The following is a 27,234-nucleotide window of genomic DNA, read 5'->3' on the forward strand; positions in this document are numbered from 1 at the left end:
GATATCTGGTCAGCATGGACAGATTGGACTGAAGGTTCTGTTTCCATGCTGTACATCTCTATGATTCTATGTCCTTTATAAATATTTCTCCTCTCACCTTAAAAATGTCACCTGGTTTTGAATTCTCCCACCCTAGGGAAAGGACACTTGCTATTCACTTTATATCCCTCATGATTTTATAAACCTCTATAAGGTCACCCCTCAACGTCCTATGCTCCAGTGAAAGAAAGTCCCAGCTTACTTTTACAACTTAAACTTTCCATTCCCAGTAATAGCCTATTAAATCTTTTCTGAACCCTCTCCAATTTAACAATATCCTTCCTGTAACAGGGTGACCAGAACTGCACACATTATTCCAGAAGAGGCCTCACCAATGTCCTATACAACCACAAAACATGACATCCTGACTCCTATACTCAAAGGTCTGAGCAATGAAGGCAGTGTGCGAAACACCTTCTTAACTACCCTGTCCTTGATGTAAATTATGTACCTGAGCCCCTAGGACTCTCTGTTCTACAACACTATCCAGGACCCCACCATTAATTGTACAAGTCCTGCTCATGTTTGCAGTGTCACTGATTCAGAAATGAAAAACAAACTTCATACTCTGTGATTTTAATGCAAAATAGTTTCAAGGCATGTTAGAGCCAAGATATTTGGAAAAGTTTATAAAGATTGGTTGACAAAGTAAATTTTGATGATTTTAATGTAAGAGAGAGGGTTGGAGAGACATTTAACAGATTTCTGAAGAACAGGGACAAAGCAATTGAAGTCAAATGAACAAAGTGCAGTTTGATTAATGGGGTATAGGGCTAGAGAAGGTTCCAGAGATAGGACACAAGGGCATGAAGGAATTTTAATATAAAAGGTGAGGATAACAGACTTGAAAGGGAATGGATTCCACAGGCACATCTGTTCCTTAACTATTTTTTTCAAATGTGAGATTAGGCAAAATGGATTTGAAGGCTTTTCAGTATTAAGAGTCTGTTTTACTACTTTTCACAATCTTCACACATGTATATTTCCAACAGTAGGTACCTAAATTACAACCTGCTTGATTCTTCTCTCAGCTTAATTTAGGGCTATGGAAATCAACTACAACATCCTGAGTGGCCCAGTTATGCATAGGAATATTCAAAGATTTCCAGACTCAAGATCTCCATTATTTATCAACTAGCATATTGAAAGAGACCTTGAGTTCATATAATTTCATTTGTGTAACAATTAGGTAATATGAAGAGAAGTGACATACCGCAATACAGGGATTAACTGTAACATACCTATTGAAGAAGTAGCTACACTTCGAGTGTAGCTCAGCCGTTTTTCAAACCAAACAGCTGCGTCCAAGAACTTTTCCATGCAAAAATATCGGAAAACAGGCCGAAAGTTCTCACAGACATCCATGAAGACTTGATATTTACCTTCAAAGCTTAGTTTCTGTGCTTCCTGTAAAGGGATTTTAAATGTTATTGTGCAGCATTTGGAGATGACATTTTTTTTTGTATTCTCTGTCTTTGAAGGGTACATACAAAATCATTCCTTAGCCACTCCCTAACTGGTCATTACAGAAGTACAAAAGTACTGCGATTTGACTCATTTTTCCTTTCTCTTGTCTCCTGTGGTAAATGATGTCTCTTCTTTTTATATTAATTATAAATTTGTGGAACTTTAAATTCTCCTTCATGAGTTACCTGATATAATGTAGTAACCTGCATTTACAGTATTCTGGCCTTCAGAAAACATTTCAGAGCTGTATTGATGGATTACACTAACTTATTTTCAACTTCTTGAGATCTTGCTGATATAGAAAAACAGATGTTTAAGAAATGGGGAAACTTCCAATAATACTATATAATACTATAATACTATAAAAGGTGCATTTGGTTCAGCATCAATGATATCGCCACTTTAGTTTTATATTAAATACTTAAACCCATTTAAGAAGGACTCATGCCTGAATATAACACAAGCAATTATATAAAACAGCAAGACAATGCTGGATCAGATTTCTCAAAGAGTGGCAATCTCACAGATTACACTCTGTCCCTTCTTATGATAGGTGAGTGCTCTGCGTTTCTGATAGAAGATTCTGATCAGATACCAGGGGATGAAGTGCAGGGAGGAATGGATTTGTCAGGTCCAGACTGGCTATTGGGATATTGGTCTAGAGCAATGGAAGGAGGAGAGTCAGGTTTGGACTGAGGAAAGGGATATGTGCTTGTATGGCGTCTGGTCCAGGGCTGGAGATGGAGGGTGGTTGTTAAGTCCAGAGGGATTGGGGTGAGGAGGGAGGCAGGGAATACTTGGTCCCGGGTGTGTCATATAAGAATCTGAGTGTAAGGGGCCTAAGGAAGGAAGCAAATGTGAGGTTAGTTGAATAGTTACTTAGGAGTTAGACTACATGTTTAATAGCGCCACCAAATTCTCCGATTTTAGTGGAAACTTGTTGAGGGCATAGGAGCATTGCCCAGCACAGTCTTTCATTTCCCAGGTAATTCCTTTAGAATCTTCTGCAACTGACATTCCACAGGGTTCTCATTTGTAAGTCCTATCTATGCTGGAATAAAGACTGTCTGACCATTGGAAAATCCAGCCTTTTATTCTTAAGGGTTTTCATTTTTGAATCATCAGTGTGTTGTGACTCACCGACATTCGTTTTCTGCAGTCTAGACTGCTCCAATCTTTGGGTCGATACCTTTTATGGGATCCTTCACTGGGATTAACCAGATATTCCCCAATGGGTACAGTTCCTGTACACCACTCCAGAATACCACTTCGTTGAGAAAGAGGAATGACCTGTTCAAGAATCAAGATAAAACGTTCCAGTAGAAAACTTACTGACACACTACACATTTGCAATATCAATGCAAAAATAAGAAAAAAAATTCAAATTAAATGGTGTAAGCATTTTATTTTCATATCTAAGCCTAGCATATTATAATGCGTATTATAGGGAGCACCACTGAAAGCAATTTAGTAATTGTGGAGGACATGTAAATTCAATACATTCCATCCTGTTTTAGTTGAATTTTAGTAGAACATAGAACAGTACAGCACAGAACAGACCCTTCAGCCCACGATATTGTGCCAACCATTGATCCTCATGTAAGGTAAACCTAATGTACGAACTCTCAAATTTCTGTGACTATATGCATGTCCAGCAGTCTCTTAAATATCCCAAATGACCTCGCTTCCACAACTGCTGCTGGCAATGCATTCCATGCTCCCACAACTCTCTGCATAAAGAACCCGTCTCTGACATCCCCTCTATACTTTCTGCCAAATAGCTTAAAACTATGACCCCTCGTGTTAACAATTCCTGCCCTGGGAAAAAGTCTCTGGCTATCAACTCTATCTATGCCTCTCATTATCTTGTACACCTCAATTAGGTCCCTTTCTTCCTTCTTTTTTCCAATGATAAAAGTCCGAGCTCAGTCAACCTCTCTTTGTAAGATAAGCCCTCCATTCCAGGCAGCATCCTGGTAAACCTCCTCTGAACCCTCTCTCCAAAGCATCCACATCTTTCCTATAATAGGGCAACCAGAACTGGACACAGTATTCCAAGTGCGGTCTAACCAAAGTTTTATAGAGCTGGAACAAGATCTCACGGCTCTTAAACTCAATCCCCCTGTTAATGAAAGCCAAAACACCGTAAGCTTTCTTAACAACCCTGTCCACTTGGGTCGCAATTTTAAGGGATCTATGTACCTGCACACCAAGATCCCACTGTTCCTCCACACTGCCAAGAATCCTGTCTTTAATCCTGTACTCAACTTTCAAGTTCGACCTTCCAAAACGCATCACTTCGCATTTATCCAGGTTGAACTCCATCTGCCACCTCTCAGCCCATCTCTGCATCCTGTCAATGTCACGCTGCAGCCTACAACAGTCTTCTATACTGTCAATGACACCTCCAACCTTTGTGTCATCTCTGTGTCCATCCTTCAATCTCCTCATCCAAGGCATTAATAAAAATTACAAAGAGTAGAGGCCCAAGAACAGAGCCCTGTGGAACACCACTCACCACTGACTTCCAGGCAGAATACTTTCCTTCCACTACCACTCACTGTCTTCTGTTGACCAGCCAATTCTGTATCCAGACAGCTAAATTTCCCTGTATCCCATTCCTCCTGACCTTCTGAACGAGCCTACCATGGGGAACCTTATCAAATGCCTTGCTGAAGTCCATAAACACCACATCCATCGCTCGACGGTCATCAACTTGTCTAGTAACGTCCTCAAAGAACTCAATAAGATTTGTGAGGCATGACCTGCCCCTCACAAAGCCGTACTGACTGCACTTAATCAAGCCATGCTCTTCCAGATGGTCATAAATCCTATCCCTCAGAATCCTTTCTAACACCTTGCAGACAACAGACATGAGACTGACTGGTCTGTAATTGCCGCGGATTTCCCTATATGTTTTCTTGAAGAGAGGAATTACATTTGCCTCCCTCCAGTCCTCAGGTACGACTCCGGTGGAGAGCGAGGATCAAAGATCTTTGCAAGCGGCGAAGCAATCACATTTCTGGCTTCCCAAAGCAGCTGAGGATAAATCTGGTCTGGCCCTGGCGACTTGTCAATCGTAATGTTTGTCAAAATTTTCAGCACATCAGCTTCCTCAATCTCTATCCGTTCCAGCACGCTTACCTGCTCCTCAATGGTTTCATTCACTACAAGGTCCTTTTCTTTAGTAAAGACAGAAGCAAAAAGCTCATTTAGGGCTTCTCCTACCTCCTCAGATTCTATGCACAAGTTCCCTATGCTATGCCTGATCGGCCCTACTCTTTCTTTGATCATTCTCTTATTCCTCACATACGTGTAAAATGCTTTTGGGTTCTCCCTAATCCTTCCTGCCAAGCCTTTTTCGTGCCCCCTCCTGGCTCTCCTCAGACCATTTTTGAGCTCCTTCCTTGCCTGCCTGTAATCCTCTAGAGCTGAGCAAGACCCTTGCTTCTTCCACCTTACGTAAGCTGCCTTCTTTCTTTTGACGAGAAGCTCCTCTGCTCTCGTCATCCAAGGTTCCTTTATCTTAGCCCTTCTTGCCTGTCTCAGAGGAACACATTTATGCATCACTCGCAACAACTGTTCCTTACTAATTTAAACCCTCCCGAACCACTCGAGCAAACCATCTACCCAGGACATTGGTCCCCTTCCAGTTCGGGTGCAACCCATCCTTCATGTACAGGTCCCACCCTCCCCAGAAGGCATTCCAATTATCTACACATCCGAAGCCCTCCCTCCTACACCAGCTGCACCTGCTCCCTGTTCCTCGCTTTAGGGAAGGAATTAGTGTGAGATCCAATTAACTGATGCCATTACTACGAACTGCAGAGCAAAATGAGAAGGAACAACTGCTCAAGATGCCTACATAGAAAAATTACAAAGAATGTGTTGGAAGACATTTAAATGTAATGAAGATGTTAAATTTATGGAATTACAGAAATGAAATCAATATAGATAATTGAGAATAAGGAATGAAATACAACGGAGAAAAGCAAGCATTACCAGAGATGCTTTGGCTGTGATTGCATAGGTAAGGGTGGAACCAATAAGGGCAATCCCATCCAGTTGGGGAATGGAAGTGAAACCTCAGAGGCAAAAGGCATGGTTGACTGCAAGAAAGGCATGGGAGTAGTTGGGAGAAGCTAATACATCACAACCAGCCACAAGAGATGCCGTTTGAGACATTTGTCGGAACTGTTTCATGTGCAACAAAAGGGCAGCCATCGTTAATAGATAGATTTAAGAGTTGCAGGAGAGAAGCACTGAACAAGAGACAGAGAAGTTAACTGTTGAGGATGTGATTTATTTTGAACAGGACGGTATTAGTGCAATTTTGAAAGAAAATGGGAGTTCACTGGAGTAAGGAGAATCGTTTCCAATAACACCCACAAGGATCAAGAAGGAAAGTTGAGCTGTTCACATTTTATTAATGTGGTGGTGCCAGTGTTGGACTGGGTTGGACAAAGTCAGAAATCACATTCACCAGGTTATAGTCCAACAGGTTTATTTGAATTAAAAATCACACAACTCCAGGTTATAGTCCAACAGGTTTAATTGAAATCATCTGATGAAGGTGCAGTGCTCTGAAAGCTAGTGCTTCCAATTAAACCTGTTAGTCTATTACCTGGTATTGTGAGATTTTTAACTTTGTACACCCCAGACCAACACCAACATCTCCAAATCATGAGGTTCATTTGAAATCACAAGCTTTCAGAGCGCTGCTCCTTCGTCAGGGGAAGTGAAGCATTTTATTGGGAATAGGATTAAGGAGGCTGAAGGTAGCTTTGATCAACAATGTGATCTTACAGACGGCATTGAGGATATGGAATAGAATGAGAAATAAAAGCTCAGGAGCTGGAGGGAAAGGGTTTGACTTGATGGGCAAAGGATGGACATTAGAAGTGAAAGCAACAATAACTGGAATTATATGCAGAAAATGTTTCAATTTTTTTTGGAGAAATAAGAAAAAGATGTCGAATCATGGGAGAGATTTAGGAGAAATGATTAAGGTATATTCACCATTATTTATCATCTTATGTGCTGTCTGTTGTAATGTGTCCTACTGTAATTTACCTTATATGTGCGGATAGTCAGTTTCCTCTTCCTGGTATCTGCATTCTTTTGTAGAAGTGCATTACACATCTGAAAAACCTGCTGCATTACAGCATCCTGTCGCAGATCATCACGTCCCTAGACAGAAAAGGGTACAAATGACTTGGGTTCAGAGCAAGTTACACCTTATCAACTGATAGAATATGTTACATATATATAGCATCTTTAATGTGGAACATCATTTCATGACATTGTTTATAGAGATGCAATAGAAAATGGATGCCTAGACAAAGTAAAAGATATTAGAAGGGCAACCAAAGACTTGTTCAAAGAGATGGATTTTATGGAGGTTTTAAAAGGAGAGGGAGCTGGAGGGTTGTGGGAGACAATTCCAGACAAAGCAAAGATGGAACTTTATTTTGGTGAGAGGCTTGGGTACCTGAAGGTCAGATATCTGCATCAGTTCAGAATTTTAGGAACTGAGAGCTCAGCTGAATGGTATGACTGTAGGAGATTAGGGAATAGGAAATGTAAGGTTAATACAAATTAAAATTCAGCATCAATCAGGAATCAAACTGGAACAATAGAAATAGTGCTAAAACTGACATTGGGAGTTCTAGAGGAAAAAAATAAATTTTGGCAGGGTTCCTTTAAGAACAGTCAGTCTAGATTACTGATGTTGATATTACAGGGAGATACAGAAGTATAGCATGGCTTGGACTGGTTTTAGTGCTGTCTGTACCATGGTTTAGATGTTCAGGAGTGACTAACCACCCTGCATGAGCAAGAAAGCTTGCCAGATCAAGCTAAGAAGCCACTTCCTCACCTATTAGAACCCCGACACTAAGATCCTGCCTTACCAGAAGATGCTAGCCAATGAGAGGCCATTACTATCTTGGATATGAAAATTGTTGCTGGAGGCAGAGGGTCCTTAAGGGGTTTAAATGGTGATGGCCCTCCACGGTTGTTCAGAGCTTCCTGTCCAGAACTTAAATCAATGAGTTGGGAAGAGGTATGAACATAGGAAATGCCAATCCAATCTGCTTATGTGCCCTTCCCACCACTTTTAGAGAAAGAAAAATTCGACCCATACTGTCATTCACCTCATCTCTTGCAAGGGAATGGCCTCCTATTAATCATCACATTGCTAAAACACATTTTTGTTCAAAACATTTTTGTAGTTTGCTCCCCATGGAATAGCAACTACCATATCTCGTATCACTTTGATACTTGTGTTTGGCATTTTAACTAAAGAAATCCTTTCAGTTTGTAAATTATCAGTCTGCATCAACATTTTCTGAAGAGGGATTGCTTTAATGAGCAGCATTTAAATGGAAGATTGCAGTTAGCATCCAGAATAAGGTTGTCTATTTTTGGATAGCAGGTTGTGATTATCATTATAATGGTTTCAAGACTATTGTAATATAATATGAAGCAACATGAGGAAGGCCAAATAGCAGACAGCACAACATAAGTAAGATGATACACCAAGCAGGGGGTAGATCAGAATAAACAAAACACTTGCTTTAAACAATTTTTAAATTTCATACAAATTGCAATTTTTATTGAATTATGCTGTCTATTGCTTTTAACCTCCTGATGCTTGTGAAGTTTTATCAATAGTTTTTAAACTTAAAACTAAAATAGGCAAGTTATCCCAGGCAATTTAAATCTGATGATGAAAGAAACAGTGAATAATGCTTTTAGGGCTAGTTGCATGGTGTAGTTCTGAGGGTCAGGTCAGGTATGGCAGGGCAGGGTTTTGGGTTAGGTCCACTGGTTGGGAAAGGATGGTGGGTCCAAGTTCCGGAGATTGTATGTGGTGTGGAGGTGGTGTAGTTAGGGGCCTATGGCTAGGTTTGGGGTTACCTTAATAGTTACTCAGGAGTTAACTCTGTATTTAATAGTCCAACTTCTCCTGAATAACTATTTGACTTATTTTAATTGGAGCCTTCTAAAGTCTCTGATTTCATAAAGATTTTTGGACAGTTCCAGGAATAGATTAACCAGGGGAAAGTTCAATTTCCTGAGCAATTCCTTCAGAGTGTGCTACGATGGGATTCCGCTGGGTTAGCATGCACAACTCCTATCTAGGCTGGAATAAGGACTAGGCAGAAGTGAGAAGAAGAAGAACACTTGATCTTCCGCCTCAGAACCCTTCAACCCCAGGACATCAATGTGGACTTCACCAGTTTCCTCATTTCCCCTCCCCACACTTTACTCCAGTTCCAAACTTCCAGCTCAGCACCATCCTCATGTCCTGTCCCACCTGTCAATCTTCCATCCCACCTATCCGCTCCACCCTCCTCTTCAACCAATCAACTTTACGCCTTCCTCCATCCACCTACTGTACACCCAGCTACCTTCTCCCCAGCCCCACCCCCTCCCATTTATCTCTCCACCCCTGAGCTTCCAGCCTCATTCCTGATGAAGGGCTCCTGCCCAAAATGTCAATTTTCCTGCTCCTCGGATGCAGCCTGACCTGCTGTGCATTTCCAGCACCACTCTAATCAAGAATAAAGACTGTCTGGCTATTGGAAAATCCAGGCCACGAAGCTTAGATTCCAGAGCTCACTACTTGAACTGAATAATCTGAATTTGCTTTCAAATACATTAAAGATTTCTACAGATGTCAATGTATGGTTTTACTTTGGATGTTGTTTTATCGTATAACAATGGAACATTTTTATGGGAAAGGTAGTATTGTGTTATGTTGCTGAACTAGTGACCCAGAGCTTTGAAGTCAAATTCCACCATGGCACATTGAAAACTTAAATTCGGTTAGTTAAATAAATCTGGAATAAAAATACTGCTGACAACAAAACCACTGTCAGGTTCAATGATGTCTCTTAGCGAAAATAATCTTCTATTCTATGATATCTGACCTGTCTATGATCTAAGACTTATCACCCCCTCAAGAGAACACTTTCAGATGGGCAGTAAGTGCTTTCTTTGATGCCACATACCATGAACAAATTTTTAAAAAGTGACATCACTGTAAACTTCAGTTCTGATATTGTCAGAACCATAGCAAGGATCCACATCTGCAGCCAGGAACCCAGAAATGCGGGTCCTGTCAAACTTAATTGCAGAATCTCATCAGAATTTTAATTTACTGCTTCCAGCAAGGCAGCAGGTCAGATTGAGAAATGGCTGGCTGCAGGGTGGGCAAGTCTTCAGAAAGAGGATGCAACAGTCTCCGAAGCCTCGGGAAGCAAGTCTGCAGCAGCTAATGTAAATGGATCCCAAATGAAGCATTTATTTTAGATATTTAATTACTGACCGGTCAGAAATTACTCAGTCAATCCCAAACTGGCCACAGTTAAATTGGAAGTAGGTGCCTTCGCATTGATTTGTGGATAGATTTCACATATACCAGTTTAATCCACTCCTGATACTCCCACCTATCATGGGGGAGTTTCCCTCCATCTATTGTTTAAGTCAATTTACTTTTGTACATTGAAGCTTTCCAACAGTTCTAAATCAGACAAAGATGACCTCTTGTCTACCTCCATTATAAATTACCTTGACAAGTTGCCTTCTCTCTTTCCCATCTGACCCTACGCAATCAATAATTTTTGGAAGATTCACTCCACCTGCTAAGCGGAACTGAGACTTGAATGATTTCACAGTAATCATATTCTCATATTTTCCAGATGGATCAACCTGAAAATACACAAGAAAGTGCAAGTAATTTTTAACTTAACGCTGAAAATTCACACAAATATATTAGCATTGTCTTGTGTGTGAAGAAACAATCTGTGATTTTCCCATAAAACACTTGAATCTCTGTTTTAAGCTCTATTCCATATGGCCATCTTGGAAAAGGTTACTAAGCCTGCTTGAAAATAAAATAAACCTGTAATCACCCTGATCTTTCTACAAAGCTACAAAATATTCATAATGAAGATTCGACCAAAGGAGCTCTGGCAGTTTTAAAAATGCACTGATGCATTATCTGATTGGCTAAGAGCTGTTGAAACCTGAACCCAAACAAACAACACAAAGAGATAGGTTGCTCTGAAGTTCAAACACTCGCCCATATGACCAGGAAGTCGTCAGTGGATACTTGTACTCAAACTGAAAGACATCGTGAACAGCTTTCTGCTGCCATAATGTGCTACCAAGTCAAGAAAAACTCATCCGATGCAGACAAGATTCCTTTACTTAACTGCAAAATATTTAAATACGTTATATAACGCACACATACTTTGGGAGAAGGCTTCATTATTTTATTCCTTAAAATCATAGGTCTAACATCTTAAGTAAAAGGAAAGGTTAACATGAAGCGTAGGGTGCTGCATCATGATGGAATGCAAGTTCAAATGCTGAGGAGTGAGCATACACCCATATTTTCTAGCATGATAAAATGCATGCCTTAACTTTTTTTGGGAGGCAGCTGTGCATCCTTGGTGAAGTTTGAGAGGGAAGTATTAAAGCGAGAGAGATAAATCTACTACCTTCACTGGGCTTGCAAGTTAAAGTTGGCAGATAATTAGCTGTTAACCTAATGAACTGAAATGCATGAAAAAGTGAAGACAAGATTTTGTCAGCAACAGAAGTCTTTTAAAACATCTGCTGACTCCCCTCACTAAGCGATCATTTGAATCGGTAGCCCTTTCCCAAAAACACACCTAATTTTCGACCCATGTTCAATTCAATTTTGATTTGAACGTCAAAGCGGAGTACAGCTGATGTTAAAAACCAGTAACAGTTACTAGTATTGACAAAATAAAGGAATAGAGGAAGAAGAAAACAAATCTACACTCCTAATTATACAGTCAGGCCACTGCAAAACCTAACAATAATAGCTAATGGTTTAATACAACAACTTTAAACCTTAAAATAAATTTTGGTTCTAATAATACTTACTGTGATGTTGTGAGAAGCACTCATATGGACTACAGTTCGATAAGTTATGGGCCAGAACCAAAGTTCTCTCTAATTTTGTTGTGGTGTGGGTGATTCATTCTCTATCACCCCTTTTAAACCTTTTGTGTGGTTGTCTAGAGATTGTCATTTAAGTCAGTTGACTTAAAGGCTAGTTTCGGACTTTGAGGTTGTTGTGCAGCAGGGAACATTGATCAGACTTATCCCTAATTAGATATATCGCTGGCTTACCTTGAGTTCCATGGTGGGAATAACAACTTCATCGAGATCTTTTAATTTAGTGATAGGTTGTGTTGAAGGGATTTCAATAGCTTCTGTAATTTGAAAGCACAAATTAAACCAAAAATGGCACGATTAAACTGAAGTGATTCAACATCTGAAAGTCAATAGTTCAGAAACAATAGGAATGTAGGAAAGTAGGTAACACAGAAAACACTATGCCGGTCTTTGCAAAAGCTACCAATAATTTACTCAACGGCAAAGTGAAGCTTTAAGTTTGATTTTACTACCTTCTATTAATCTGAGTGACTATACCAAGTATCAGAACGTTTTAAGGAGATGGTTATCTAATTGTCTTTTGTACTTTCAAACTCTCTTCATACTTTGACAAACATTAAAACACAGGAAATCTGAAATAGTCTTACAAATGCCCTTTTCCAGTTAAGAGCACCTACTGGGATTACACGTTCTATCTTGTGGTAATAAGATCAGAACAGCTCATCCATCTTTTATACAGAACAATTGCTCAGGAGAGAGACAAAAGAAGACAAGCATAAAAAGCCTGAAGATGAAAAAAGACAAAATCACTTCAAGAACCACCAATAATCTTATGGATACCTATAAAATCAGTAATACCTGCCCTTTTCTTTTGGTGTTGGCTTTTAGTTATTCTTGTTGGCCAAGTTTGAAAGAAGGGTTATTAAACAATGTATCATTTTTAATCATTGAATACTTACTTCTTTCTGTCTTCCAATTACTGGCATCCATGTTTGCAAGAGTGATTAAGGCGTCACATAATTTCTCAATATCCTTCACCATTTTAGCCTTAGATTTTCGTATTGTATTTATTATCCTGCTCGCAGCATCCATTCTTTCCTAAAGCAACATTGTAGTGAAGTATAATTGAACAGAGGCTTAAAATTAATCTGACATATAGACTTGTGGCAGAGACCTCAAAGCATTTGAAATCAATTATTATATTTATTTCAACAGTAATTCTTTAAATATGCAATTTCTAGTTATTCTTTCAACAGGTTATAAAAGAATCAAAACTTCATACTCTTTAGGATTCATATTTCATAACAACATTCTAATCACTCCTTCCTTGATTAATGCAGTGGCATTCACATGAAATTAAGACTCTAGAATATCTAAAAGGTATGCTGTAGACTGCTGTCATAGAATCATACAACACAGAAACAGACCCTTTGCTCCGACCTGCCTGTGTTGACCAGACATCCCAATCTGACCTAGTCCCATTTGCCATCATTTGGCCCATATCCCTCTAAATTCTTCGTACTCTTATCTCCATCCAGATGTCTTTTAAATGTTGTAATTGTACCAGCCTCCATCACTTCCTCTGGCAGCTCGTTCCATACGCGCACCATGATCTACATGAACAAGTTACCACTCAGATCCTTTTTAAATTTTTCCTCTCTCATCTAAAACCTATGTCCTCTAGTTTCAGACTCTGCTACCCTGGGAAAAAGACCATGGCTATTTACCCTATCCATGCCCATCATGGTTTTATAAACTTCTATAAGGTGACATTTAGCCCCAGTGTTTTCAGCGTCTCCCTAGAACTCAAATTGTCCTGACCTGGCAACATCCTGGTAAATCTTTTCTGCACCCTCTCAAGTTTACAACATCTTTCCAATAGAACGGTGACCAAAGTTGTAAGCATTATTCTAAAAGTGGCTTTATCAATGTCCTGAGCAGCCACAACATGACATCCCAATTCTTATACTATAAAACATCATCTATCTCCACAGAATCAATATAGTATGAATACCCAAAATCAACACTAACAGACTTTAAGTCACTTGACAGATGTTCAAAAGCTTTTAATTCAAATTTAATAAATTTTATTTTTTAGCAAAGGATATATTACGAATGATCACATAACCTCCACACTTTTTCAAAATAATTGACCAGTTTCACTATCATATTCACCCCTTCCATCAATCCCTTAAATTAGATTAGATTCCCTACAATATAGAAACAGGCTATTTGGCCCAACAAGTCCACACCGATCCTCCAAAGACTAATCCATTCAGACCCATTTCCCTCTGACTAATGCACCTAACCTGCACATCTTTGGACTGTGGGAGGAAACCAGAGCACCTGAGGAAACCCATGCAGACACAGGGAGAATGTGCAAACTCCACACAGATAGTCGCATGAGACTAGAATCGAACCCGGGTTATTGGTGCTGTGAGGCAGCAGTACTAACCACTGAGCCATCATGCCACCCCTTATGGAAGCAACTTGTCCAACCAGAGGTACTTCATTATTGGTTCACACGATCCCACCACTCAATTGCTGCCATGTGCTAGTAGTCAGATGTGTGTCATGGTCTGGTCTTCTGTGCGCTCCACATACTTTTGCCAGAACCCGGGACTAACCTACAAATAAAACCCATCAACAGGCCCACCCACTAAACTGATCAATCAAAATTTTCTGGACAGCCAAAATCTATACTGTCTTATCATTATAAACTCCCAACCAACGAAACAACAGTGTCCTTGCAAATATGAAGACCTGAAACTTGAAAACCCATAAGCATACTCCAGGCATTTCAAAGCAGCTTTCTGTTGGCCCAATAAAGATTTTCACTGCATTGGAATGCATCTTTCTCACTCTAGTCCAGTCAACCAAGACACAGGCAGACAGAAGTTAAATATGCAAGAGGTCTGCTGGAGTCTAACCTGCTAAGATGGCATAGCCTATCAGTTCAGACCTTCAGAGTCAGAGTCCTGAGATCAAGCCCCACTTCAAGACTTGAGCAGGGTGATCTAAGATGTCACTTCAGTGTAATACTGAGAGAGTTCTGCATTGTTTCAAGTATAAGTTGTCAGAGAAGACAATAAACTTAAATGAGCAATACTATTCAAAGAAAAGTGGGGAAATTCATCCTAGTAACCATGCCTGTATCAAATATTACCATATCATCCAATATTACGAAAGCAGATCAACTAGTAATTTCTATGTGTGGGAAAATGTCACACAAAATGTGGCTATGTCGACTTATATAAGAGCACCTTCATTTGAAAAGCAATTCATATGACATGAAACACTGAGACCTTGAAGGTGTGAATAAAACTACGGAAATCAAATTATTTTTTGTTTGAATTTCATGTCTTGCCCAGTTAAGATCATTTGTTAATAACAAAAACAGAAACTAGAAAAAATTAACAAGTCTGACAGTATCTGTGGAGAGAAAACAGAGTTAATTTTTCAGGTCCAGTGACCCTCTTGAGAACAGAGTTCTTTGGTTTATTTTTAGTCCATTAGTTTTACACAGCCCAACAAGGTTACTTGGGGCACAGCAGGAAGCCCAGCTCCCTGTAACAGCTACCCCAGATTCCAAATGAAACAGGTGGTCAATTAGTAGTGGGCTGGACTACTACAGATTTGCCCAACACAAGTAACAGATTCAAAGTCTGCTATGAAGAGTTCATTTAGTTTTGATCATTTATTATGTTTTACTAACAAACCTGATCCAGATGGGACACCTCCTTTCTTGTATGTTTTCCTCTCTTTAGCATTTCAGGTTTCCCGAGAATGTCATCCTTGTTTGCATTGGATAAGGCCAAGATAATAAATAGCGTGTGATGAGGGTGATCCAATGAAGTTCTTTCAATTAGCTGCATAATTAATAGAAGGAAAATTATGGACATATGCCGTTAAGTTATGGGGAACCACAAAGGAAACAGACTGAAATTTTACAAGGATCCCTCTGCTAGGATCAAATGTGGGTCCCTCAACAAACAGAGTAACAAATGGAGGTGGCCACTACTGAGGCTGTGAGGGGAAAGAGATGATACATCAGTATTGTAAGCAATTGGCATGTCAATAAATGATATTTTATAGAATAAGTACAGAAATACTTAATAAGAATTGATAAGCGTTGCACTAGATCACCTCAGCAGAGAAACATTTTTTCATTCTCTGGAAAATATATACAGTCTATGGAAATTTCAGGTCTCTTGGTTCAGCTTTCATGTTGAAATTACGAAGATGGTACTATAGTGGCTTGTATAGCCCCTTATTTATACAAGTACGTAGAAAGGACCAGAGAAGGCCCTAAACATAATGTAAACTAAAAAGCTGACCTTGAGGAGTAGGAGGGAGGAGACAACCCTGAAATCTTGTGTACTGTGCGGTATTCATTGTTTAGAAAGGATCAAATGGATAAATCAACAGTGAAAAATACCATCTCAAGAAATAAAGTATACCAATGTGATGATACTATGGCTTTAAGAGCTGCATTTTATCCTTTTTTTTAAAATGAAGAAACATGGAAATCGAGGTGATGAGCAAGCGGGCTGCTGAAAGCCAATAAAGTAAACAGCTTGTAAGGCCTTGGATTTAAAATAAAAAGTTGGAACAATAAAAATGAGTTGGTGGGGTCAAGTTCCCAGAAAGCCAGGATTTTTAGTTTTAGCAACTTTCTGCAATTGCTGGGGTCTTCAAGGTGGATGCAGAATCTCTTATTTCTCTCTCTCTATTACACCTAAAAGCTGGGGTTCTCTTCCTGCAGCTAGAATTGCACGAGATAATCTATTTTACTAAATTTGCCTTTCCAAGGGTGTGTTTATGGGATTGCTAGGGCTGCCTATAACTGAAGGACACAAAATGGCTAACACTAGTTAAAAAAAATTAAAAGCCTGATCCAGCACATAAATGAGGTCATAAGTTGGCACAATAGTAACTTTGAGAATGGAGTTATCTCAAGGTAACAGGGAGTTCCACACAAACAGCAGCCACAAAGGTCTGTTGCAGACAATTTGATGGGAAATGTCTAAGAACAGACAGCCTAAAATTTGTGTCAAACACTAAATAGAAATTAAGATCACACAATAACAGATGACAAGGCTAGAATTATGACTCGTAAATATATCAAGTAAGTTCATTAAGTTGTGAAAGTAATCGAGTTTCAGTCTTATCAATGAATAAAATGCTATTTCATCAGGTTAATCAGAGTAGGGACAGTAAATCTCATCCCAGAAGATAGTATGTGACTAGCATGAGTTATAGTGCACCTGCAAAACAACAAATAAGAACATTTCACAGTAATTAATTATTTTTCTTGAACTACTTACAATATTAAGAATAGATTCTATTTAAAGATTCTACAGATAACCAAAGAGATAGATTTCAAAGTATTTATAGATACTCATCTATACAAAAATACAAAATTCACAAAGAAAAAGATTCAAATAAAAATATGAAAGTTAACCAGTCTCAGATAGTAAAGCAGCTCCATTATCATTAAAGGGAAGAAATGAACCAAAGGCAGAGAAGACCAGTAGACAGGGGACATGGCCTGGTACAAATGAGGATGAAGAAAGAGGTGCCTAGTACACCCAGTAAGAAACAAATTGCTCATAATTCATTAGCTAAAAAATGCTAACAGTAGAGGTAAACATAATACCTTACATATAATTAATTTTACAGTGGAACTAATATTATGAATTTTATAGTAATTAGTAAGAACTAACTTGATTTTGTACCTCATGTGAGTAAGACAGTGGGAAATATATGATGAGTAACAGAATTTGATAGGAATACCAATGAATACAATGAATAACACAGTTCGAGCTGTCCTTCAAGATAAGTAAGTCTATAATCATTAACTTTGGAATGTGAATTTATGGGATGCACTGTAAGATCTCATGGCCTGGTGATTATAATGGCTGGTAAATAGCATGAGGTCATAGAACCTAGGGCTGCCCATAAGAGTGTCCATTATTGATTAGCTGTTTCACAGGATTGGATGCATAGAATACGGGAGGGAAGGCACAGTGACATGTTGTATGTGATTACTATAACTCAAAATGTATAAAAATGCTGTATCCCACTGGGAAAATCAGAGTCATTGACCTCTCTTCTGATCTGAGCCAAAGACTAAGGGAGTAATTCAGCCCTCACATCAAGGCCAGATTCGGAAATGGTTTCCAGCCTCTCCCTGCATGATCTGGTTACTGCTTGAATAAACTGCCATGTGTTGGAATTCTGCTGCCTCCTGAGCCCTTGTCCCCGGTCAGGAGTTCACTCCTACAGGAATGTTATAATATTGGAAAAGTTAATTAGTGGTGGTTAATATATGCATAGTTAAACAGTGCAATAGTTATAATTAAGTCAATTTTTATTCATTTAGTTTATTTTGTCTGTATTTTAATTGCAATGTATAAAGAAAGTGTGTTTGCTTAAAGTCGAGTAGTTTAACCAATTGAATTGGATCTGGAACACAACACCTAACTCTTAACTTTAAAATAAGAAAAAAATTAAGGTCTAGGCTATCTTCTTAATATATTTTGAAGGGGTTTGGACTGGTCCATAACACCAAGTTCTCACTGGAGGACAGTCCTGGTCAGGTTCATCGAAGATCTAACCATTTAGGATTCTGTTAAAAAATGTATCCATTTGATGGAGAGAATAGTCTTTACAAAAAAATCTAACATTTTTCTACACCATAATTACAATATGTTACAGTCATTCAAAATAGAATACCTTGTTTAACACTTCATGAAACCTTTGCCCTCCTGGCATCTTTGTTCCCATTCGAGCAGCCAGCTGGTACATTAAAGGTAAAAACTTGTATGATGGAATCTTTTCTGCACCATTCTGTCATCAAAATTTCAAAAAAATTAAAAAATTTTTTAGCCCTTCTTGTACAAAGTACCCAAGTTTAGCCACAAATTAACATTAATTTAGATTTGTTTGTAATTTGCTTACTTTCTTAAAACAACTTTTAGGGATTGGGTTGCAGGAGCCAAAACACTTTTTCTAGGATTTGACTTGAGACTTTCTTGAGGTCTATTTTTTGATTGTCAAAGGCTCCTAATCCATTCTCAGCAACTTCTTTATTTGGTTATGCAGTCACAAAATAACATTAATTTCTAGATTTGTGAACTATTTTGTAAGGGTTTTCTGCTTTTATAAATTTGTAAGATATAGAAGCAGAATTAGGCCATTCGGCCCATTGAGTCTGCTCTACCATTCAATCATGGCTGATATGCTCCTCACCCCCATTTTCCTGCCTTCTCTACACATCCCTTCAACCGTTATCAATTAAAAATCTGTTTAACTCCTCCTTAAATTTACTCACTGTCCCAGCATCCACCATACTTTGGGGTCGTGAATTCCGCAGATGCACAATTTTTTGTAAGAAGTAGTTTTTCCTCAACTGTTTTAAATTTGCTACCCCTTATCCTAAGACAATGACCTCTTGTCCTAGAATGCCCCACAAAAGGAAGCATTTGCTCCCATCATTTTTATCCACACCTTATATAATTGGAATACCTCAATTTGATCTCCCCTCATTCTTCTAAATTCCAGAACATATAGGTGTAAACTGTTCTATCTTTCTTCATTCGGCAAACACCTCATCTCTGGGATCAATCTAGTGAACCTCCTCTGAACTGCCTCTAATGCCACTGTCTTTCCTCAAATAAGGGGACCAAAATTGTGCACAATACTCCAGGAGGAGTCTCATGAATACCTTGCATAGTTGCAACAATACTTTCTTACCTTTATATTCTATTCCTTCAGCTGTGAAAGCCAACACTCCATTTGCTAGTTTTCTGCGACTCATGAACAAATACACCTTGATCCCACTGCAGTGGAACATTCTGAAGTCTCTCCCACTTAAGAATAATAGGTCGCCTTCCCATTTTTTTGACCCAAATACATGACCTCATACTTAACCACGTTAAAACTCTATCTGCCAAAGGTCGATGGAGTTTAGTCTTGAAAGGTAAGGTAGTACAAATGCCAAAGACTGCAAATCAATCTCCCAAATTGTTTTCAAAATGAAAATTCTAAATATTTGGTACAAGGTAATTTATTGGGAATGAATTTCATATGAATAACCCTTTTAATATTTAATTGCAAGCAATTAGCACTTTCAAGCTTCTTTTATTTTCATTTTGCCAATTTCAAATTTTCTTTCTCTTTAATACATCCGTTTGGAAACTGACTTCCAATGATTTTACTTTCTAGTAAAGAGAATACACAAAACGTAATTCTGTAACACCAAGCTAACCATCAGATAACAAGAGGTTCAAAATGTATAAACTTCATATTTCATGTACATTCACACATCAGAGCTGGTCACTTGGGTGAGGGATCAGTTTCCAGTACATGGGGCTGAATTATTTTTTATATAGGCAGTTAGAATATGGTAGGAGAAAGTGAGGACTGCAGATGCTAGAGCTCAGGGTCGAGAGTGTGCTGTTGGAAAAGCACAGCAGGTCAAGCAGCATCCGAGTAGCAGGAGAATCAATGTTTTGGGCATATATGCCCAAAACGTCAATTCTCCTGCTCCTCGGATGCTTCCTGACCTACTGTGCTTTTCCAGCACCACACTCTCAATTTAGAATATGGTGGCAAGTGAATTTCATCATGCTCTGTCACTCATGGTTCTGCACAAATTTTCTCATGCAATCTCCAAGAATTATGCAACTAAGCTGTTGGGAAAACTTCTCAGGGAACTTGTGGCTGGAGGGCTAGTAGTGCTTGCCACTGGTGAATTCTTCTGGCTTACACACCTCTGATGCCATATTCAACTTCCAGCTCTTACATCCACTTTCATACTCAAGCTACCCCTTTATATCACTGCAGGGAAAAGTGACCCACAGCCAGACAAGAGATCCAAGCCTGTGATGTGGTGACAGTAATTACCCAATTTTTTTTGCAGGTACTAGCAACACCCAATGAACTTCTAAATAAGGCCAGCATAGGAGACCCTCAGCTGCTCTTTCAGCTCAGAAGAGGAAATGCACTGGTAAAGAGAAAGCACTGGTAAAGGTGCTCACCTGCTCCTCCGGAAACTCAAAAAGATATTCTTTCTACAATAGATTTGGGAACACAATCTGGTGAGCACATCACTGACAGGGATCTGTAGCTGCTTGAGAAGGAAACATTCCAGGTCTCTGACACTTAGAGGACGGTCAAAGACCAGGCAACTGCTCCATTCCAGGCAGAAGATGGGCTTTGTCCTCGGCCAATAATGACGGTCAATCTACAGGAACATCAGAAAACTTTGTTCCAATTTACTGCATGCCTCTAACAAAGGATAGAGGAGTCAATCAATGTTCTCTGTACAATGCTGACTCTGCCAAAGTGTACACCTAACTGTCTCCATGGTGAATTGGCGACCATTATGGATGCCAAGGACCAGCAGAATATTCAATGCTGCTTGGTATGCACACAGACTTGCACTCCATTGCTTTAACCATGGGTTCTCAGCCTCCATTCCAAGGTAACGGGGGTCAAGGGAACTTCATCTCATTGCAGGCGCCCTTTCTTTCAGCAGACAGCCCGTTGGGAGAGACAGTGACAGATAGGCATTCTAGAAGCTGTTCCTTGGATTTCCCCTGAGATGCTTGACCTCTCCACCTGCCTGTAATCCTGCCTGGAATAAGTGGATTGGTTCAAAGGAATAGCTAGACAGGCTGGGCCTATATCTACAGGAGTTTGGAAGAGTCAGTGGTGACTGAAATTAAACATACAAGATCCTGAGGGCACTTCATCCAGTAGATATGGAAAGGGCATTTCCTCTTGTAGGAACAAAGGGTCATAGTTTAAAAAGGGGTAAAGCATTTAATGCAGAGAAAAGGAAAAATCGCCCAACAGGTCAAGTGTCTTTGAAATTCCCTTCCTCAAAAGGCAGTGGATGCAGAATCTTAAGATATTCTTAAGGCAGAGGTAGACAGATTCTTGATTACCAAGGGTGTGAATGATTATCAGGGTTAGGCAAGAGTGTAGAGATGAGGTTAAAATCAGATCAGTCATCGTTCTATTGAATGGAAGAGCAGGCTCAAAAGGCTGAGTGGCCTACTCTTGTCTCTTGTTTGTATGTTCATATCCCAAAGTCTTCAGGAGTACAAGGAGGGTGAACCTGAATCTGGGCTGGATAATCTCAGCAGGTCTGGGCCCTTAGGCCCAAAGGTAGCAGGGGACAACAGTATAATTCTTCCAATTCAACATGGCTAACCGCATAGTAGATTCCTTTCACCCCAGCTATGGAAGTCAGGACTACACTGAGATGGAGTGGAGATGGAGGAAGAAGACAACATACTGATTGGACATTGGCACCATGGGTGAAACTGTATTATAATTTTTCACTTCTGTAAATATATTTGTACATGTGCTACTAAAATATCTACAGTACAATTTTTCAGACATCCCAAAGATGATATAAGTTATAACCGTCATGTATTAATTGTGTCTCACAAAACAATGGACCCTTTGACTGCAGATAGCAGCCAAGGTTTCGCTCTTGAATGTGGACAATACCATGGACAATAGAAGCTCTGCACAATGTGTGGGGTATGTGCTAGGGCCTGGCTTGCATGTCATTGTATTTTTACACCTACTTTAAATGAGGGTACACAATCAGTGATGATTTCACACATCTCTGGAGGGACAGCTTCTTTTCATGTATCAGCTTTTCAAGGAAGAGAACTACCATTCAAGACTTCAATGTGTACAATATGCAGGCTACATGTCCTCTCTCTCATATTACGAAAAAAAGCTCTGCCTTTTACTAGGTTAATGTTATCTCAAAGAATGCTGATGCATTTCAAAGCAACTTAACAGCCTGCTGCACTCTGAAACATTGCAGTTTTAACAATGATGCAAGACTCAACAGGAGACCTCAGAATTCTTCTCAACCTGCTGGCTGTCATGAGGGACTTCACTATACAACACAGATATAATATACTGAGCGATGCCTTCGAAACTACCTAAACTTAGCTCCAAGTGACAGTAGTGCACTGTCCCAATGCTGCTTTTTTCCTAATGGTCATGTTAGGTGTAGATACTTTAAAACCATACTAAAGATAAAGGATGTAGAAATAATGAGGTTCTCATGTATTTTGCACTAAGTGCGGATTGCTTGCCAAATCGTATAATAGTTTCAAATTAGCTAAATTCCAAACAAACATTCCCACTAATTTCTTTTGTGTTGACCTCTGAAGTCCATGTGCGGTAATAACTTCCGAAACTGGAAAAGTTAATGCTATGAATGGCATCAGCACATTGCTCACTGTGCGTGGACCCTTGTAATGGCTGTGCACCTCCTTAGAGGGAACATTTATCCAAACTCAGCTCACTTATCCTGGCGGCAGTTTACAATTTGGTTCTCTCTGGCTTCTCATGCTCTGCATTAACTTCTTGGATGGTTCTTCTGGTCAACATCCTGATCCTCTGCTCAACTTCACGCTTGAAAGATCGCTGTCATTCTCACACTTCCTTTGTGTTCAGGACATTCTCCCTTTTTTGATTTCGGTTTTGAAGGGCATAGTATCCTACAGTGAAGTACACACCCTTTCCAGCTATACCGAAAAGTCCTTCCAGAGAAATCCAGGCATCAAAATCTCACCTTAAGGAGCCTTGCAGCCTGTTCCACTGGTAGAAGTGTGAGCAGCCTTGTATGCTTGTTCTGCATCAGTAGGTCATCGTCATAAAGGTACCAGCAGCCATGTTTGGAGATCCCTGGTCACCCAGCAGGCATCCCTGTATGGTCTGAGGACCTTGAAATGAGGCAGGGACCTGAGAGTTCCCCAGTATGTAAGAGTCATGGCAGCTCCAAAGCTATCTGCTGCAGATCTCCAGAATCTAACATTAATTGTCACATGTAATTTGAACAATAATGTAGAGGTAGCCTTTTCTGTTGACAAACACTGCAGCTTGGTGATAAGTTTCTTTCAAACCAAAATGGATATTGTCTATACTGTCCTGCACCTGGAAGAAGCCAGTGATGATGGGAAGCCCAGTGGCCAAATGTTTCTTGGTCCTCATCGTCATGGGGAAAAGATATGAAGAGCTGTGCTCTTAAGAAAATGACATCTGTGACATCCAGGTTGGATTTATGGGTTGAGGACTGGAAGATGCCAGTTGGTCCTGAAATTAACCACGGTCATAAAAATCCAAGGCAGCTATGAACATAACCGCATTGAAATGGGATGGGCACCCTGTCCTTCCGAATGCATTCTTCAGGAATATAAAGATTAGTGATGATGGGATGGGACATTCTTGATCAACTCTTTCATTGTCTTTCTGACAATTGAAGAAAATGACAATGAAGCGTATCGATGCAAGGTCTCATCATATGCCTCAATTCCTTGCTGCATCTTCACTTATTGCTTTTCCTTCTGGAGGAGATGCATCAGCTGCTAGAGGTTACTGTTCTTGCTGACAAAGTTCTAATGTCTCCATGTACATTACATTTGGAGTTGCAGCAAGGGCACTGTGACATTAGGATTGTGTTTTCTATGTGGGCTCTGTAAATAGATGCTCTGTATGGAAAATAATTTTATTGAAGGAACTCCTGAGCTCCTACACCCATAACATTAAAGTCCAGTGCTATGCCTTCGCATAGTGTGGTATAGAGATTTCCTAAGGAGGTCATTATCATGCTTTCATAAGGAACTCTAGAGGTTAGGTAACCATATCTAATGGTATGCGGCACAACCAAAATTTTTCATGTTATAACGGGAGTAAAATGCTTTCAGTAAGTCACCATAAAAGACACCACCCCCAAAATAAGTCCCCCTTCCACATCACAGCTCATGTCCTTACATACTTAAATTTCAATTTGAGAATCTGGCTGCTCTGAAGCAAGATGTAGAAGGTAATGCTACAGAATGTGGATATGAAATGGGAATCTCAGATTACACTTCTAAACTCCTTGTTCACATGTCACATGTTTAGCTGACATGACAAGAAGGCAATTAGTATACACAATGTAATGCTCTTGACTGATTGAGGCTGTAACGTTTAATATGCATTTCAGGAGAGTAACTGATCTGTCGCTGACATTGAAACCAAAAGGCAGAAAAGGCTGGCATTGCTTAATCAATGAAGGCATGATTACTGCAAATGCCCTCAATAGGGTCTCAAAATTCAAAGATTTTACTCCACCTTGGAGAAAACAACTGCACTGTAGTCCACTCAAGTTGCCTGTGGTGGCAGCATCTTATGATGTGATTATGCAATTGATTAATCCGACATATCAAGGTTTCAACTTTCTTAGTGATCCAGTGAAGTCCAATGTAATTTGGAGGAACACCAACTTCTTTTTCACTTTGGCATTTTATAGTCTTCAGGACTCAATCTTGAGTTCAATGTTAGACTATGACCACTTTCTTCTATCTTTCCCATTCTGCGTAACTTGTTTGCATGGGTTTACTCTCAGCAAATCTGACCTATTTTCTACAATTCACACCTATTCTGCATGTATGTCTAATCTCTCCCACCATTATCACTTTGTCTTTTGCTCTGGACACCCTCATCATCTGTTCCACTTAATTTATCAACTCCCCATTTGTAAACTGCATAAAAATCATCACTTGCCATTCCCTTCAATTCTGAAGAAGTCATACTGATCTCGAAATACTTCCTTTGTTTCTCTTCCACAGCTGCTTCCAGACCTGCTGAGTTCCTCCAGCAGGAAAGTGGATGTGTGGAGTGTCGAAACAGTCATGATCCTATTGAATGGTGGAGCAGGAAAAAGAAGCCAAGCAGCCTACTCCTTTCCCTATTTCTTATGATCTTATGTTTCTTTCTGTTTTATTCCAAGACTTGAGTTGTCTGCTTTACCCAGGACCCCAAGGATTGATCTGATCATTATTAATCAAACGTCTGTTACTGAGTGGCCCTCCCTCCAGAGGGACATGGCAGGAACGCCTCAAATAATCACGGTCCATTCTGGTGGACTGGTGTCTAAACAGCAGACCAATAACCTGCCTTTAGTCAGAAGTTAGGAGTTCTATGGCAAGTAACCCACTTCCTGTTTCCTAAATGCCTTTCCAAAATCAACAAGGCATAAGTCAAGAGCATGATGGAATACTCTCCACTTCCCTGGATAGGTTCAGAAGCATGAGACCATTGAGGTCAAAGCAGCCTGCTTGACAGGGCCTACATCCATGACCTTCAACATTTAGTCCCTCTACTAGTATCACAGTGTATGTTATCTGGAAGAAGCATGATAATATCTCACCAAAACTCCTTCAGTAGCACCATCCAAGCCTACAACCTCTAACATCCAGAGCGACAAAAGCAGCAAATGCATGGGGACACTGCAACCTGAAAGCTCTCCTCCATTACACACCATTCTGACTTGAAACATCTATGTCATTTCTTCATTGTTGTTGGGTCAGAATCCTGGAATACTCTTCCTCATAGCACTGTGTCCCTCTTCAGAACTACAAAGTTCAAGAAGGCAGTTCACCGTCACCTTTACAACAGTAATTAGCATTGTCAATAAATGCCTACATTCCATGAATTAATAAAAAAAATTCCTGACTACTTGTACTTGACCTGCAGACTGATCATGGCCCAATTGCTGGGCTGACAACAGACACAGATCCCTAGACCCTGGTAAAATCAACAGCCTGGACTGTAAATCAGACAAGCTCCCGGACTGATCCTCATTAACACACTGACTACTTGAAGCACATGCAGTGTGTTTGCCATTGCAAACTGCTGGCACATGCTACAGATTTGATGCTGATGTATCATGGTGCAATACAGAGACATGTCCACCCCTTGCCTGACTGCTAGATTGACTGTTAATTGCTCCCGATATCACAGCCTACTTGCCTCTTCCTCTGTACTAAATGGCAATGCAAGCCACAGAAGGAAGACTGTAACTTAACATGAAAGACCGTGTACATTAAGAAAGCAATGCAAGCCATAGAGGCTGGCAGTCTGTAAGTCAGTGCTAATGTCAGTGTGTGAAAAGAAAGCAATGTGAAGTGGATAGGAGTTGATAGCTTCCAAACCAGTGAGTGGTAAGAAAGCAAACTAAGTATAAGATATGTTTGACCATAAAAACAACTGTGGATGCTGGAAATCAGAAACAAAAATAAATTGCTGGAAAAACTCAGCAGGTCTGTCAGCATCTGTGGAGAGACATCAGAGTTAATGTTTAGGGTCCAATGACCCTCATTCAGAATGTGTAATCATCTCAGCATAAAATCATTCTGTATGAATGATTCACAGCCAATCTAGCAGTCAGACAAGGTGTGGACATGTCTCTATATGTGCATCAAGTAATCATAAGATATATGTCAACCCTGTGTGCAAAGTGACCCGGCAAAAGCATACAAGCCACAGAGGCCCATGAGTTCCAAATGTAATTGTTAAAGGCATAAAATAGTGTTTGAATTAGTCTTAGAGCAAACATGATGATCTGGTGAAGCTGGTGATTTCCCGATGCCAACTTGCATGGACACAGGATAGAGGAGGTTGGTTGCCATGGAAAATGCAGGGATATCTGAAGAAGCAGCTGTATGATCAGCGAGCTGCAGCTGTCAGGTTCCCACTCTGAATTACCTATTGTTAGGAACTACTTAGTTTCTTGGTGGAAAATATGAAAACTGGAGGGGGACATAAATAAGGCGACAGAACACAATGCATTGAAAGAAGATAGTCATTATTCAAGGGCAAGTTTCTGAAGCCACCATTTAATACATGATGATAAAATAAAGAAGATTTTTCTCAATGTCAAGAATGTGATGGTTTCAATTCTCACCATAATTTGCCACCTTTTTC

At 39.8% G+C, this 27,234-nt stretch overlaps 1 protein-coding gene across 5 annotated transcripts in view; it reads right to left on the reverse strand.

Moving 5' to 3' along the window:
* Nucleotides 1–27,234, reverse strand: part of atm (ATM serine/threonine kinase) — a 169,011-nt gene that overhangs the window by 11,147 nt on the left and 130,630 nt on the right. For 3 of the 5 annotated variants that reach the window (XM_072577464.1, XM_072577465.1, XM_072577466.1), the window contains exons 51-58: nucleotides 18,184–18,297; nucleotides 15,165–15,314; nucleotides 12,405–12,543; nucleotides 11,680–11,762; nucleotides 10,084–10,224; nucleotides 6,580–6,696; nucleotides 2,647–2,796; nucleotides 1,281–1,446 (exon numbers count right to left, since the gene is read on the reverse strand). In XM_072577464.1, coding sequence (XP_072433565.1) covers nucleotides 1,281–1,446; nucleotides 2,647–2,796; nucleotides 6,580–6,696; nucleotides 10,084–10,224; nucleotides 11,680–11,762; nucleotides 12,405–12,543; nucleotides 15,165–15,314; nucleotides 18,184–18,297 — 1,060 coding nt within the window. Of the gene's footprint in view, nucleotides 1–1,280; nucleotides 1,447–2,646; nucleotides 2,797–6,579; nucleotides 6,697–10,083; nucleotides 10,225–11,679; nucleotides 11,763–12,404; nucleotides 12,544–15,163; nucleotides 15,315–18,183; nucleotides 18,298–18,317; nucleotides 25,916–27,234 lie in introns of those variants that run through there. The other 2 variants (XR_011961512.1, XM_072577467.1) reach the window with 2 other exon arrangements.

Source organism: Chiloscyllium punctatum, chromosome 9, assembly GCF_047496795.1.
Source record: "Chiloscyllium punctatum isolate Juve2018m chromosome 9, sChiPun1.3, whole genome shotgun sequence".
NCBI lineage: Eukaryota > Metazoa > Chordata > Chondrichthyes > Orectolobiformes > Hemiscylliidae > Chiloscyllium > Chiloscyllium punctatum.